Raw genomic sequence first — 18,168 nt, 5'->3', positions numbered from 1 at the left:
TACCCTTGTAACCCCAACTGGGGCTAGTCAGATTCTAGCCTCTGGAGAAAACACAATGGTTTGGGAGAATCAGACCATTAAGTTTCTTCCCAAAGGTAATAGCTGGCAATTCATATTTCTTGAATGTGTTGATAACCTTTGAGCAACTTGGTGTATGGCAAGTGTTCAATACACTATTATTGAAATGGGTTCTGATTTACTAAGGACTAAAAGGATAGACATTCCTACTGTCATCACTTCTCTTGTGACATAGAGATAAGAAGATCTGAAATAGTCCACATTTACTAAGTTCTTGTCATTGCAATTCTATTTTAAGTTCTATGTTTGGAAAAAATAGAGCAGGGTGTAAGGTGTTTTTCAGCTCTATTCCCTGCCCTCCATTGCTGGGCTTTGTATAGCAAGATGATTACCTTTATAAATTACATTTCCTATGCTCCTTTGCCACTGGCTTCCATTTATATTAGAACAATGGAGAACATTGATGGGATATTGGAATGTGGGAAGCCAGGATAATTCCCCCCCCCACCCTCTTTTTGTTTCGGGAGGCATTGGGAAGTGACTGTGATTCTTTAGTGGCTTACAGTTCTTACTGGACAACTTATTCCTCTCTATTCTACATTCCCCATCTGATAGCCTTGGTTCCTGGGTTCTAGAAAGACCACCACTTCTCCTTTTCCCTCAATCTCCAGGAGTGGTGGTGATGCTTTTCTTCAATTACCTCAGTTAAGTCTTTTCTATGATATCATCCCCATTATCCCTGAGACCACACAGGTCATAAGAGGAGGGACTTTTAAACTGTGGCAGTGTAGGAGCGCCTGGATGGCTCAGTCAGTTGAGCATCTGCTTTGGCTGAGGTCATGATCTCATGGGTTGTGGGTCTGAGCCTGGCATGGGGCTCTGTGCTGACAGCTCGGAGCTCAGAGCCTGGAACCTGCTTCGGATTCTGCGTCTCACTCTCTCTCTGCCCTTCCCCTGCTTGTGCTCTGACTCTCTCGGTCTCTCAAAAATAAACTTTAAACAATTTTAAACTGTGGCAACCTAACCACCAAGCCTTATTCATTTAACCAGCATGTTGCAGCTACATCAAGCCATGGCAGGACTCCCAACCTTCCCAAAATAAAATGCAGAATTGGTCAGCAACTCCCTAAAGTCTTATAGGTAATTCAAGGTCAATCATATATCTGGGTTTTCTTCAATAGTCCACTGTAGATGATATTTTATTTAATAGTAAGTGTGAAACCTAAGGCTATATTAAAAAATGTATGCAGATAAAAGAATTTGAAGTCAGTAATGCTTATCTCCCTATATTGTACTAAAGAAATGATACCACGAGTGCTGCTCAGCTTGTATAAACTAACCACGGAGGAGATGAGCTCTATAATTCTTGAAGATATTTTTACCATCTCTCATCCTATTCTTTAGTAAAATTCCATGATATTATGTATTTCTTTCCATAGAAATGGTGAGGCAAAAACTGTGAAAGCTTATTTCCACATATGCAATCAGAAAGAAATCACTTGTCATTCAGGCTGACCTTTCAGCTTGCTATTAACGTTTTTGTCTCTTAATTTGCAAGAGGTAACTTCCCAATTGTTTTGGGGGAAGCTTTCAATCTGGTTGTCAGCTAAAATAAAATTTTAGTGCATTCTTAGATGAAGTCTTTTTCTCTTGCAGGCTAAGGGTTTATTAATCAATCCCAGGGCTATCTGGATTGGACTCCATTTTGATTTATGTTAAAACTCTAACCTGTCAACATCATGGTTGAACGAAATCATTCTCCAGCTTGAGATTTTAAAGGAATATTGAAGACAATGTGACAATTGAGTATTTTCAAAGAAGAGTCAATAGAAATCAAGGAATTCCAATATGTTTCCTTTTTTTAATAAATACATAAAGCTTTTTACCATTTCCCTCAATTATTTTGATTAACATGATAATAGTATCTTTCAGAGCATTATTATACCAATTTTCACAGCCTGATGTAAGGACTCATTTCACAGAAATAATCATGACTAGCATTAATAGATGAATGTCAGTGCCATAACACAACAGCATAAGGCATATTTACACCATCTTAACATACAGAACACCATACACATACACAAAAAGTCACAGATCCAGACAAATAAAATCAATCTCTTAGACAGTTTACCTTTATAGGCTTTGCCTGAAACATTTTTTTTTACTTTATTTTTTTGTAATTTTCTTTCCAAGCAACAAACAGATCTTCCCTATGTCATGTGATTTATTTGTAACATTGTGTTCATGCAAAAATAATACTTGTTTTATTGCATTAACATTTAAACAGTTTTGGATTTGGGTCCCAAAACCATCATCTAACATTTTACTTGATGTTGCTTCATCCATATTGTCATTTTAGTTGGAGTGATATGATGATTTGTTTTCGGTGAGTTACAAAATGACAAACATATCCAGTTGACCACAGTTCAAAAAATCAAGATTCTAAGCTTCTGGATCATGCACATTTTACTTTCATTCTTGCAAATGGTTTGAGTCCGATATGCCATTTTGGTTAAACATTTATTTATTTATTTATTTATTTTCTCTTTTCAAAATCATACTTCTAAAAACAACAACAACAACAACAACAAAAAAGAATGAAAGAAAATACTGTCCCACATCCACTGTTCACAAAAAGGAAGAGCAGCAAGAATCACACTGACCGTTGTTAGGATATAGTCAGGTGGCGACACCGTAGTGAACATCGAATGTCATTGAAATACTGCAGGAATGTGACTATTACTATAACCCGTACTTCTGCAACAGTTCAGATTGCCACTGGCGTTTGCGCTCTGGAAAATAATCTGGAATGTGGATTTTTTTAAAATCCTGAATACACTTTTTCATTTCTTCTTCCACACTTAGCTTCTCACAGACTTTCTTTTTGGACAGATTTGTTTCCCGGGACTTGCTGATGAGTGTCTGAAAGAGTTCACTGTTTCTGCGTTTGTCGGGTGGGGGCATCCATTGCACAGGTGCTTTTTTGGAAGGGCGATCCAATGTTAAGGTGTTGGGCTGGTGAGCTGTCGCCTGCTGGGCATTGGGTGGGTTGTCCTGGGGAGTGCTTGCCTCTGAGTGGCTGTCACAGCTGGAAGTGGAGAGCTCATTACAGGAAGTCCCACTTTCACTGCCTTTATCTGTGACTTTGTCATGTTTCCTATCTTCATGTTCTTGTTTAGGTGACACTATCTTCTGAGGTGGTCCTAAAATGAGAAAAAAGAAAAAAGAAAAAGGAGAACAACTAAATAAGAAGCGGGAAGGTTAAATTAAATAAGCTTTATATTTTTAAAATTTTAAACCAAGAATATTTATCTTAAAAAAAATGTTCTATGTTGTATCCGTTTATATTTGAGGGATTGAATACACCACCTAGGTCTAGTAATGCACCTTGAAACATGCAGCATCCTGGTTAATTATTTATACAATCAAGTGTGGGAGGTTTTCTTAAGTGAGTATTTCTGCTAGAATAGATCATCAATAACTTTATACTAAAACGATTTTTGTTATTGTAGTTACTAGATCCTGAAATCCAACCAGATATCATATGTAAATATTTTGTTAGTCCCATACCTGTTTCATTAGACACTTTGTTCATTTTGGTTCTAATTATTGGGCTAGGAGTCTTTTGTGTATATATTTTGCCACTATAAAAGCAGAAAGTACCATTGCTCTATTTTACAAAGTAGCCGTATTCTTGAGGCCAGAGGTCCAACAGCATTGTTTATGTTTCCAAGTGGGAGACTGGTTTAAATCTTATCCTCAGTCTCTTAATCTTGTTTCCAGTATTTCCTTGAAGAGGGTTATGAAAGTGATGTAAGATATATAGGTGCCTATTATTATGGTGAAAAATCCAGCAGAAATATAGTATTTTCTTAAAATACAAGGCTTATCATTTGAGGTAAATTACCTAGGAGGACAATTTTCAGAAAGTGATAGTTTGCCAAGATAATTATTTCAAACACACAAATGGTTTATTTTCAAGTGGGAGCATATCTTATTCTTTTTGATTCTGCTGTGAGATTAGGACCTCCATTTAACATTTACTGAACACTACCAGATACCCAGAACTATAATAAAACCTTGATTAACTAAAGCCCAACCACTGAAAACTAGGTTATTCAAATCTTATTTTTCTCTTGTAGTCAACTTTTGTAAACACATTATATAAATCAGAATGGGGAGTGGGGAAAGGCATCAGTGTTTTTAAGCAAAACTGCCCAGACGATTCTACAGAGTTGAGAACAATTGGTCTAATTCATAGGGTCTCAACCTGGGACACATATGGAATTACCTGGAAAGCTTAGATTATTGATGCCTTGGTCTCAACCCCAGACATCCTAGTTTAATGAGATGGCACCCTAGTTTAATGGCCATGGGGCCATTTAATAGATCCAGGTGATTTCAACCTGTAGCAAAATTATGAACCTTTCCTCATTCTACTATAATTAAATGAGTTCATAAGCAGTATGAATACTTTATACTACTCAGAAAAGTGAGGAAACAAACCAACTTTATTGAAAAAAAATACTCTTCATAAAAGCATGTACTATGGGCAACATGCTCTTGGGTGTCATTGCCAATTTTCCCATTTAAAATCAGAAGAAACAAAAGGAGATACTGAACATTTGAGTGGATGAAGTTTGAGTTGGGTAGGATTAAAGATTTAAAATACTTAAGAACTTTTTGGAATGATGGAAAAACTCTATACCTTGATTCTAGTGTTATAGGACTGTAGGCATTTATGAAAGCTGATAGAATTTTATAACTAAAATGGGTGTCTTTTGGTAGGTAAACTATATCTCAATTGACATAACCAAAAGCAAACAGAAACCCTTAAAGAATATGTACCTATTTGAGGGAAAGTCTTAACTAATATTTCATACTTCGTTTGCAATACAGTAAAAGTATAAGAAATGCTGATGCTTGTGAAAGCTTACTAAGAAAGCATACTAATACATTTCAAGAACGTTGCAACCGTGCATACTAATACATTTCAAGAACGTTGCAACCGTGAATTAAAGAACACAATAACAAGCAGTTTTTTTTAAGCCTCTGTCGTTTTCATTTATGCTAAGAGAGAATGGGAGTCGGTCTGAGGGATGGGGGCGGAGGAGATGTACTTGTAGCATTGCTTGTTGCCTTATTCAGGTTCACTCTGAACACTCCTCTGTCCTTAGTGGCTGATGGGCACAAACTATGTCCTCAGACTCCCTTGCCTTCTGGCGTTCAGTCGAATTCAGCCAGTGACAAAGACTGGCAAGACCATGCCCTCACCCCATCCCACCCCCAAGATTTCTCTGACCTGGGTGCTTTCCTGGACTAGGAGGCATAGCCCTGTCTAGCAACTCTCTCCACGTTCCCCCTCTCTCCCTCCCTCTGCCACTCCTATTTCCAAATGCTATTAAACAGAAGTTCACATCTTCAGGTCGACAAGTGTTAACCATGTCCACTGTAATCGACATGAGGGTATTGCCACTCTGTTGTAAACTGTCAGTAATTAACGTTCCTAAAATTACCCAATACGATATCCCTTCTCTTTCTTCTGGGACCCTGACTATTAGACCCACACCGGAACTAACCATCTTTTCCAGCATTATTTATAGGATCAGTATTTTAGTGACATCAGATTTTAGTGGCAATAATACTGAAAAGGATATGGGTTTAAAGTCCTAGTGACCTGGAATCAAATTCTAGTTCTCTGGAAAATAGTCCTGTGGCCTTAAACAAGATACATAGCTCTGCTAAGCCTCAATTTTCTTATCTGTAAAATGGGGTAGTAGTACTTTCCTCATAGGGTTATTTTGAGATTAATTGAAATACCCTACAAAAGGGTGTAGTGCAATAAATCTCAACAATGAGAGTGTATCGTTGATTTCCAGGCCATCTCAGGAGATTTTGAGTTTGCTGAAGGAGCTCTGGGTGGTGGAGGAGGTGCAGAGTCTATTTATATAATTATCTTTATGGGTGAGTGTGACCTCAAACTAGCATGATGCCCACTAGGCCACTCCAAAATAGGATATAAATAAATGCTCTTTACCCTTCCTGTCAATATCCTTCATTACTTCAACCTGAAATCCCTACAGAAGAATCTATGATTTCATTCCCAATAATGACTAAAGGATTAACTGCAGATGCCCGGGGAAACCAATTTATATCTAAGGATAATTGAATGATGAGAAATCATTTTCTGTTAAGACGCAGGGGAATAGACCATTTGATAAATATACCAAAGCAGAAAAGTAATAACATCAGAGTGGAAAACAGGACAGAGAAAGGGTAGTAGGTACCACCAGAGCAAATGCTTCATTCCATTTTGATTCACTGGAAGGAAGATGCTGAAAGACATATGCTAGGGAGGGTACAGAGTTACATAAAGTCCAAGTGTTAGCTAAATAAATTACAAACAATTATTATGCCTAATGGCATTACAATTTATTCATGGAAATAAGCTTCCTCCCTGTCTTTCCAATACACACACAGACACATATAGAAACCCCACAATACAACAGATGCAATATATGTATGTATGTTGCAAATGAATTGCTCTTGTAGTATAAGACAGAACATCCAGGAAGACTTCTTTAAAGAAGGCATTAATCAGTTTGGCCAATGGAGTTGTACTGAGTTACCACTATATTCCAGGCACTGTGTTTGGATCTAGAGGAAGTTCATAGTAGGTGCTCTGGTGAAGTTCGAAGTCTATTTTATGATATTTTATAACATTAAGTGTTTGAAATCCATGGACACTTTAGAGTATCTCCCACTATAGATTTTAAACTCTGAAAAGAAGGAAGTGGGAACCTGAATTTATCTTAGGAGCTTCTTTTTTTTTTTTAAGAACTTAGAATAGGTACAGATATTAACCAGAAACAAATATACACTTGTGTTTTTCATTCCTTCCGTTTCATAAGCTATCTTTAGGTAATGTGGGCTCACATCAGCAGACCAAAGTGGCTCAGATGTTTATATTATGACTTAAAGAAAAGTGCTTAACTTTATTTTGTCCACACTTTTGAATGTACAGAATACTATGACAGTTCTCTGTGTAAATCAATGGGAGTAACAAATAGACTCCTTTTAATTGATGTCAGAATTTTTGATAATGCATAACATATTATGTATTATTATTGATATTTGATTAAGCATACTTTAAGTAATTACTGATAACTTAGTGGATTCAAATTGGGGCTAAGATAAAATAACAATGATTTATGGGTTTTTTATGACATGAAATTTAAGAAAATTTAAATAAATTAAGAGGAAATAATGATTTACTCTAGTTGCTTAGTTTTCTTTTTTTTAATGTTTGCTTATTTTTGATAGAAAGAGCACAAATGGGGAGGGGCAGAGAGAGAGGGAGACACAGAATCTGAAGCAGGCTCCAGGCTCTGAGCTATCAGCACAGAGACTGACACGGGGCTTGAACTCATGGACTGTGAGTTCATGACCTGAGCTGAAGTCGGACACTCAACCGACTGAGCCACCCAAGTGCCCCAAGTTTCTTAGTTTGCTTGGGAATGCCTGCTAATTGTAGACTTCCAGGGATAATTTAAAACTTTTATTTTATATCATTCCATTCAATGATCCAAAGCCACATGAAATACTTTAAGTACAAGATGAAAAGTAATTTAAATAGCACTAAGTCCTGCATATATGGGAACAGCATATGTCTCAGAAACTTCTCTGTGGTCTCTTCAACTAGTAATAGAATAAAACATATACCTAAATGACCTTCCTAAAAGCATTTTGGTCCTGACTTAAAGCACGCATTGGATTTAGTTTAAGAAAATGAAACATGATTTGGTGGGCTTTCTCGCATCACATAAATAAGTTCACCAGTAATTATTAGAATAAGCAACAAATCAATGAATAAGCCAATCTTTTACTTATTGAGGATTTAATCTTTAAAAGGAGTTAATTATTTATAAGTATACATTACATATGTATACCTAGAAACTTTCTAAAAAGTATTTGGATAAATCTTTTCATTTGGCTATTTCACATTAAATAGATTAGGATTTTCATCTAGGAGTTGATCATCTTTCAGTGGTAATGACAGACTTACCTAGGAGACCTGCAGGTCAGCTAACTAGGTCATGCATGCCTCTCCACAATTATTATTTTTCAATTTTTCCTTATTTTTTAAGGAACAGTTAGTGTACAACATACACACACATTATCTTCATTTATTACACTCACATTTTTTTTCAATGTGGGAAAGGCCCGGAAGGTCTGTGTTTGAGCTTGGCTAAGCCACTCTAAGAAAGTATTTTGTGCCCATCATGTAACCACTCTAAAATTTGATATTTTTTTGGTTAAAATGTTGGGGTTTGTCCCTAAGATCCTTTATGGTATAAATTTCAGTAATTCTAAATTATATAATGAATAGGAAGGGATTTTCCAGGCAATAAAATTCTAATCAGATTTTAATATATAACGAACACTAAAGAGTTACCATTAATAAAAATTACCTCTTAAAATGTGGAAACAAATTCAATTGCCCCTAAAGCACTTCACAGCAGTACAGGGTTCAAGGATAACTTTCTCTAAGTTTACTGATAGGAAGTGTAGTTTAGAAGACATTATCAGTGTTTTGTTGTTGTTGTTGCTGTTTGTTTGTTTCATTAACTCTGTTCCTGTTGTGGAAACACAGCAGTGAGAATAACATGTAAAGCAACACAGTGCAGACTGGCGGGGCTCACATCCTAGTTCAACAACTTACCAGGTATGACTTCCTTGGGTGAGTTTCTTTGGGCCTCTGCTTCCTTACATTTAAACTTCTCGGAGATGTGGCCAGGATTAAATGAGCTAACACATGTAAAGCATTTAGGAGGGGCCTGGCATGTATAAATGCCCAAAATGTTAATTACTACGACTAGCAAAAACAACCCATGCTATTTGGCCATAGCATGGTCTATTTGTTAATCTGAATATTGAGAGGGCTAACAGAAGAACCCACATACTTCCACTCGAATTCTGGCTTTACACAGGCTACCTACGAACACATAAAGTGCAGGTGTCTTCCAGCTTCTTTAGGCCTCAGTTTTGTGTCTGATAAAAATGAAATAAGAATATAGTAATACCTAGTCACAAGGCTATAATCAGAAAGGAGATACTGCATGTTGAAGCAATCCGCTGTGACGTTCTCCACAATAGGTCTGAGAGGCTATGAAGTATTAAATTTTCATGCCCGAAAAGGAATTTATTTGAGAAAATAAAGCACAAAAGCTCTCTTTTATTAAGATGTGTGAATTAAAGGCAGTAGTAAAAACATCACATTAAACAAAATAAAATAAATTGAAAGTATCACAATGGGCCAAAATTGTAACATAGGGCGAAACAGGGCTTTCAATTAATTCCATTGAATTTTATTGCACTGGTACGAAAGGGCGGAAATTACAGCTTGTCTAAGTCATTTGGGTGGCGAGTGTAGTACAGAAATTAAATGTTAATATTTTCATCTTCAAAAAAGACAAGTGATTTCTGGGTAGTTCTGGGCATGGGCATGTTCAATAAGAGGGATTCCATATTTTTTCTTGGAATACACAGGCATTTCCAAAGGCAGTCTATGTGTACAACTGCACACTTGAAAAAACCTTTTATTTTAATCTCTTTACCTGCCTAGTGATGATAAAAAAGACAGAATATGTAAATTATATCTGCAACAGGCACAATTCCCAGAAGGGAAATTACCCTTTAGTAGTACTAAATCCAATGGTGTGCGAATGGTTATGTGGCACTTGAACAGAATGAAACAATCCATCTTAAATATTAGCACCACATGTCTCTAAGTATTAAGCGGTTGAATCAAAAGGGAAAAAACTCCATTTTGATTTGCTAAACATTTGTTGAACACCTACCGTGTACCAGGCATAGTGTTAGTTACAAGAGGAAGGACACACACACACACACACACACACACAGATCAGGTTTAGGGTGACAGTAATGCAGCTGTATCTGAAGTTTGACTAGGACAGGAGGAGGGAGTAGCATTAAATTGTGATTGGAGTGATCTAAGGAGTGGGCATTAGTTTTCATACATCGGTTAAATTCTCACACTTCATTGAAATTTAGAGTTCACATAGGAGATGGGTTCATCTTAGAGTAAAGGGCTATTTGAAAAAATAAAAATTAGTTTCTACATGAGAAAAATTAAACTCTTCTTTATGTTTTCTATAGTCTCTACTGTCTATAGTCTCTACTATCTCTACTCTACTGTCCACTGTGTGTGAAAAGAGAAACACACTGCATTATTCCTTTTTACATCTTGATGTGATTAGTCACTAGTCCATTCTTCTGATCCATCCTGTACCTGTTAACTTTTTACTGTACTTATTTATTTACAGTATGTCTCCCAGCCCTAAATTGTAAACGCCTTAAAGGTAGAAACTACCTCTCTAGCCTATTATGAAGCCTCAATCAGAGTAATTGCTTGAGCAAATTAATAAACTGATCTTCACCTCCCTGAATTTCTACAGTTTCTACTACTTACTATATCATTCATTACCAATTGAACATTCAGTTTCTTTTAGGTTCCTAAATGTTCACCAAGATGACCATCAAGTGTTAAGAAAGCTCCCATCAACCCCATACAAATATCTATCCCAATGGTGTCCTCTCTTCCTCAAAATGGTTATAGTTTCCATGAGGGCAGGGACTGTATCTTCTGTTTCCTTATATCACTCAGTTCAGGAACTGATTTGTTTTGTCATGGCACCTAATGTGCTAATAAAGTAAGTAAATGGAATGTAGCATTAGGAAAAAAAAAGTGGGAGAAAATATATGTTTAATTGACATATACTTGAGGAGGTTTTCAAAAGTGGTCTTATTGCCTTCCATTTTACACATCTGCGTCCTCCTATTAGTTATTTCTGTAGATGACACCCCAGGTCACCTTTGGCTACCCAATGGATTCATTTTTTATTTCCCATTACTTCCAGGTCCTGTTAATTCTACCCTTACAGTGGCTCCTGAATCAATTCCTTCCTTTCTGCTCCCATTTCCACAACTTATAACAAGTTTCTCATCACTTCTTACTGTGTCTCTTAACCAGTTCTCTGATGTCACTTTGGTCCCACTTCAAACCCTTTTTGCACCATTGCTGAATAAATATTCCTGAAGTCTAATTTCATCAAGTATCTCACTTGTACAAAACCTTCTAAATGGCTCATTCTGCAGACAGAACGAAACTTGAATACCATAGTCTGACATTGAGGATTGTCCTCAGTGTGACCCACGTGATTATCCCCGCCCACCTTGTAGTGCTCCCCATATAGTAGCCAAAATATACTTGTTGTTTCTGGTAAACGCCTTGCTCGATTCATGTCAGTTTCCTCCCCCCCTCGACTGGACTGTATTCCTTCCTTGCTCCATACCTTTCAGAATCTGCTCCAAATGGTGTTTTCAGCATAAAACCTTCCATTCTCACATTTGGATATAATCTCTTGCTCTCTTAATGACCCTGAGCAGTTTGTTTGAATCTATCTCAAAGTACTGAGCCTATTTTGTCTTAAATAATAATCCCTTCTATGCTAATTTTAACTTTCATCCCTGTGTTCTGCCCCACAACACATGCACACACACATACACACACACACAAATACACACATACAAACTACATTAGTCACTATAGTGTACAGAATACACTATAGTGTATTTCTGTTACATTAGTAACAGAAATTCCAGAAGCACCACCCCATGACTGGGCTCACACCAATTCAGTAACTCTTTATAGAATTGAGTTAAATGAAATCAGTATTACCTACAAAAGAATGTCTAAACACACAGGGACTTATTTTATTCCCCAAGAGCTTCTTTTTTTTCTGTTTTCTTTTAACTAAAAAAGATAAACCCAAGTATAACTAAGCTTACCAGGTGTAACAAAAACAAGCAAAAAAACAAAGGAGATGAGCCTTTGGCAGTGATTTCTAAGATGGACCTTATAGTCTCTCTAATTATTCAAAAATCTTCCTTTGGGAAGGTTCCTATATTATTTCGTTGAGATTATTAAAAGGAAATAATTTGGGAACCATAAATAATGAGGAAAATCTATCTCCTTTTCTCTGCAGAAGAATTCCACATCACTTATGTGATTGCACTGGATTCTTGCATCTAAATATTCACTTGCCCCTTTGGAAGCTCTATCACATGCGAAATGGTTACAGACACCTTGTAAGAGGTCTACATTTAAAACATCCCTCCACATTTCACTCATGGGAGCTAGAATTCTGTGGCACATTCATTATTTTTGTGTTTAAATAAATAAATAAATTCCCCTTCAATTCCACCCCCACCCAAAAAACCCTCCATTAAGATGCTCACACTTATCTTGGACCCTGTCATTAAGAACCTGTCTATTTCCAGGTTCCCACTTCCAAATATGTCAATCCTTATTAATTGATATTATCAGAGTGTTTTTCCACCTGCCTAGGCGGTCACCTTCTAATGACCTCCCTTTGCACAGTCACATTCTGTATAAGAGGGATAATTTATCTGTTTTTCACATTTGTGAACGCAAGCCTACTCTTGCTTATTCCACATCCATAAACTGTGGATCATAACACCTACACGGTGCTTGGCAAGGATTAATGAGAGGTTGTATCTACAACGCATCTGATGGCCCTGGGAGGGGAAAGAAAGGCGCTCTGTAAATATAGGCTGGGGGTACACTTACGATGTGCTGTGTGTAACACATTTATGTGAACACAAAACCATGCTGGCTGTAAATTATCATTGCCTATTATAAATACTAAACAGCTGCCTCAGGCTTGAGAAAAAACTCTTGACAACAACAGGGAAAGAAGAGGTTGTGACGGGGCAAAAAAAAAAAGGGTAATACTCTTGGATTCTAGAAGCAGTAGCAATTGCAGACAGAAAGTCACAGTTGAGGGATTTTTATTTGTCAGATCTCTTCAGATCTTGAGTGTCTGCCTGCCAGTAAGTACTTTCAAGTACTTCTAACAATGGTCAGTGAGATGTAACATTTTGTAGCTGCCATACTATTTAATGTGAGTGCCACCTCTTTTCACTTTGAGATTCATAAAAGTGTGCCTATTATGGAGGCAGCTTCGTGCAAAAGCACTACAGTGAAAGGAAAATGGAAGCATATAAGCTCAGAGCAGAGTTTAATGTGAAGTTGTGTGACAGTAAAAGAAAAAAAAAGAAAAAAAAAGCTCCACCTTTGGAAATAGCAAAACTGTGTTTCAAGTGAAGTTCTGACACCTATTAGCTATATGTAGCTATGGGCATCTCCAAGGTCATTTTCGTATCCTGCTTAAGAAGGATTAAAGATATGGTGCCTCAGGGTGCCTGGGTGGCTCAGTCGGTTCAGCTTCTGGCTCTTGGTTTCGGCTTAGGTCATGATCTCACAGTCATGAGTTCGAGCCCTGCGTTGGGCTCTGTGCCGACAGTGCAGAACCTACTTGGAATTCTCTCTCTCTCCCTCTTTCTTTGCTTCTCCCTTATCTCTCTCTCAAATTAAATAAATACACTTAAAATATATATTTAAAAAATATGGTGCCTCCCTCCTAGAGTTGCTTTAAGTCAAGATGTATGTGAGGAACAGCCTTAGACTAGGCTAAAAAGCAGCCCCCCCCAAAATATATCCGTTCCAAATATCTGAAACCTGTAGATGTCACTTTGTATGACAAAGTCTTTGCAGATGTGATTAAGGATATTGAGATGGTGAAATTATTCTGTATTATCCAATTAGATCTTAAGTCACTTACAGGTATTCTTACAAGGGGGAGGTGGAAGGACATTTAGTACACATGGAGAAAGGGGCATAAGTGTGACCATCAAGTCAGAGATTGAAATGATGCGGTATTAAATCAAGGAGTTCCAGCAGCCACCAGAAAGACGCTGGAAGAGGCAAGCAACAGAGGTTCCCCTAGAACATCTGGAGGCAGGGAGTTCCTGCGGACACCTTGGTTTCAGCCCAGTCAGAGTGATTTTGGACTTCAGGCCTCTAGAACTGTGAGACAGTAAGTTTCTGTTGTTTTAAGCCACAAAGGATGTGGTAATTTGTTATAGCAGCCACTGGAAACTAATACAAGTCTGATGTCTGGCCCCCAGTGGATGTTAAGTTATGACATTTTTTTAAGTGAAAATATTATCCTTAACAACTGGATGTTATTTGATTGCATTATAGGATCTAAGTTTCTCTATTAAAAACCAATCTCTTGGGGCATCTAGGTGGCTCAGCTTGTTAACTGTCTGACTCTTGATTTCAGCTTAGGTCCTGATCTCATGGTTCATGGGTTCGAGCCCTACATTGGGCTCTTTGCTGACAGCATGGCACCTGCTTGGGATTCTCTGTCTCTCTCTCTCTCTACCCCTCCCCTGCTCATGCTCTCTTTCTTTCTCAAAAATAAATAAACATTAATAAAATAGAATAGAATAAAATAAAATAAAATAAAATAAAATAAAATACAATCTTTTGCAGTGCTGCCAGATTGTCATCTTATTTCTCTTTCAACTAATAGCCCATAAGATTTTAGAAAACTGTTATCATCTCTAATCTGTTTTCTCCAATTATATGAATTAACCATTATTTGCAATAATGAGGTTTATAGTCTCCTAATGTCACATCCCAATATACCCTACAAAGTAATGTTCCCACAAAATACCCTTTTTCTCTCTCTACACACACATATACTCACACTCACCTACCCTCATGCACATATTACACACACACACACACACACACACACACACACACACATATTTATATATATATGTACACACACACACGGTATATATAAATACATTATGTATTATATACACACATCATATTACACACATATATACACGTGGTATATCTACATAACCAGAGAACTGTCTGTCCACATACATGTCTAGCACCTGATCATTCCGTGCAGCACCATGAGTTGACTGCCTTTGGGACATTTCCTAAGCTTCAAATACCACATGCAAAAAAATGAACTCAATATTCTTTTCCCTGTAAACGAGTTCCTCCTCTCATGCTTTCTATTTTTCTTTTTTATAAAAGCAGCACAATCTTTGTAATCAGTCAGCTTTTAGAGTCTTCTGCATTATTTCTATCCCTACCCCCCCTATTGATTTCCTGCTCATGTAACAGCCACCTAATCCTGTCGCACATACTTTGATAATGTCACAGTCATTCCCCCATTTCAGTCTCCTCCCCACAGTTGTGATCCTCATTAACTCGTATTGAGTCTATTGTAATCACCTTCTAACCTCTTCCCGAATCTACTGAAATGACATTCTAGAGATCTTTTTATCTCTAATATCAACCTCCTACAATCCATATTAAAATCCCAGCTACATAAGCACTGAAACATAGCTTTTATTACATATTTGTTCTCAGAGAATATCAAAGTTTTTCCACAACAATCCAAATCTCCTAGCCCCATGAATAAGACCCTCTATGGTATGTTCTTAACTTAAACTCTCAAACTCATTCTTCTATTGCTTCCATTCTCTATTTAAGCCAAGTTGGAGATATTGATATCATCCTATTACATGTATTCTTGTTTTCAATTCTTCACATCTGTAAATTGTAGGTTGATTTCTATTTTGTACTATACTTAAATAAATGGAGTATTTTTTTTTTTAATTTTAGACAGACAGAGAGAGAGAGAGAGAGAGAGAGAGAGAGAGAAAGTTTTAAGAAGGCTCCACACTCAGGTTGATTTGGGATTCGATTCCATGACCCTAGGATCATGACCTGAGCTGAAATCAAGAGTCTGATGCTCAACCCAAGTACCCTAAATTGAGTAAAGTCATTATTGGCTGTGTGTATATGTTTGTCTGAGAATACATTTGGTGATCCTATCTATCTTATATAACAGACCCCAAGCCCCAGGCTGTAGGCATGGGTTTATAAGGTAGACTCAGCCAATCATAATGCCTTACCAACGATGTCCATAATCTAAGTCAGGGATGAGGGCTGGGAGGCAAGTAATCTGGGTAGATTAATAACAGGAAATCCCTAGAACAATAAACCACTGATGAGGGGAGAGAAAGAGAAGGCTTTTACATATCTGGCCAAAAAAGCTCTCAGATATGACTGCCAATGACTAAGTCTCCCAGCCCCAATTATACCAGATGAGAATAGGAGCAGAAAGCAAGTTTTAACAGAGTTTGGGTGTCTGACTCCATAATCCCTCTAATAGGTGGCCAGCTCCACCTGTTAGACAAGGATTTCAGACCAAATAAAATATTAATCTTATCAGAAAAATCATTTTATTTAAAAAAATTTTTTTTAACGTTTATTTATTTTTGAGACAGAGAGAGACAGAGCATGAACAGGGGAGGGGCAGAGAGAGAGGGAGACACAGAACCGGAAGCAGGCTCCACGCTCTGAGCCATCAGCCCAGAGCCCGATGCGGGGCTCGAACTCATGGTCTGTGAGATCGTGACCTGAGCTGATGTCGGACGCTGAACCGACTGAGCCACCCAGGCACCCCAGAAAAATCATTTTAATACACCTGTTTAGATATTTGATTAGATGCACATAACTTTGAAGTGTAACTGAAACCTCTTTGCTTAAGCAAGGTGAGTTATATGTTCTTTGTATTGTCATTGGAGAACTCTAAAACTTAATAGTAAATGCATAAAGTTAAAATTTTAATATACACTTTATGTTACTGATCAGAAAATCGGGAGAAATTTACAGAAGCTATAAAATCAGTATGCATTTATGAGCATATCATTATAATAGGAATATACACTATTTAAGGAATCTCAGGGATATACTTTTATTTTACTTAACAGGGCCATGGGCTCCCATCCCTGCCTTAGAACCTGCGACTAGTGTGGATAAAATACTACCATTGTCCTATACTAAGTTCCTCATCGATTCCTGTGTCCTGGGAGAAAAGATCTGTCTCAAGAAGTAAATAAGTGTGTAACACAAAGATACACACAGACCCACAAGCCAATATACACTTCATTACAGAAGTATGGTCAAATGCAGAGAGCAAGATGTATTATAGTGAAATAAGTGTTTCACGCCATCACTGTATGTCATCTTTTTCTGTGTAGCCAGTAGTTAAAGGAGATAATGAGCTGAGGAAAACAAAGTAATGCAACCAGGACCGTTTCTCTTCGTTCATATTTTCCCAAGTGAGTACAACACTATAGTAATATCGAACTTTTATTGAACACTTACTATGGGCCAGGCACCATGCTAAATGCTTATACATGGCATCTCATTTACATCTGACAATAACTTTATAAAGTAAGGGCCTATCATGCCTTTTTTACTCACGAGAAAACCAAGGCTTAGAGAGGTTATGTGACTTGATGGGTCACATTTAGGAGTGGCAGAGACAGGATTCAGAGGTTCACCTGCCAGACTTCAGAGCTTATGCTGAGTTAAGCTCTGAGATACACTGCTTCAAAAACCTGAAAATGCTGTTTAAATCAGCTTCTCTAAAACTGTAAACTAGAGCTACAATTACTCAGGAGCTTTAACTAATCTGATAAGATTAAATTGTGATGCACAGCTATAAAAATCTGAGAATAAAAGTGCTTAACTTTACCTAAGTGTTAGAATTTCTTTAGATCATCTACAGTATGCTATTTTTTCTATCATACCTGGCTATTTTAATAAGAAATAAATTAAAAAGTCTAAACAGATGAAAATGAAGACCATGCCTTCTAACCCCTTTCTTTGTCACCATTACTGGGGCCAAAGCCCTTTAACCAGGCAATCGCTATTTATCAAATTAAAGATTTCCACACATTTAAAACAAATGTTTATGTTGCAATATCCTCAGAAAAGCATAATTTTGCAAATTTAGGCCAATTTCAAAAAAAGGTTCTTTTACATTAATTAAATAAACACAGGTCAAAAAGCAAATAGGGTTTAAGGAAAAAATATATAAGTAAGATATGAGGGGTGCCTGGGTGGCTCAGTTGTTTGAGTGTCTGACTCTTGATTTTAGCTCAGGTCATGATCTCACAGTTGTGAATCTGAGCCACGCTTGGGATTCTCTCTCTCTCTCTCAATCTGTTGCTCTCTCTCTGCCCCTCCCCCATTCACTCACTCATGTGCATGCTCTTTCTCTCTCTCTCTCTCTCAAACAAAAAAAAAGTTTTGAATCCCACTATAAAATTTACAGGGTGAAAATAATCAGGAAATTAGATAAGCAGATGTAG

The 18,168-nt window shown here is 37.2% G+C and overlaps 1 protein-coding gene across 1 annotated transcript in view; it reads right to left on the bottom strand.

The window, feature by feature from the left end:
• Positions 1-1,879: 1,879 nt before the first annotated feature.
• Positions 1,880-18,168, bottom strand: part of KCTD8 (potassium channel tetramerization domain containing 8) — a 254,940-nt gene continuing 238,651 nt past the window's right edge. The window contains exon 2 of the mRNA XM_047854826.1: positions 1,880-3,224. Coding sequence (XP_047710782.1) covers positions 2,764-3,224 — 461 coding nt within the window. The 3' untranslated portion in view covers positions 1,880-2,763. The remainder of the gene's footprint in view (positions 3,225-18,168) is intronic.

The sequence above is a fragment of the Prionailurus viverrinus genome, chromosome B1, assembly GCF_022837055.1.
Source record: "Prionailurus viverrinus isolate Anna chromosome B1, UM_Priviv_1.0, whole genome shotgun sequence".
NCBI lineage: Eukaryota > Metazoa > Chordata > Mammalia > Carnivora > Felidae > Prionailurus > Prionailurus viverrinus.
Note: the sequence above shows the minus strand (reverse complement) of the source record. Positions and strands in the feature narration are given on the sequence as shown.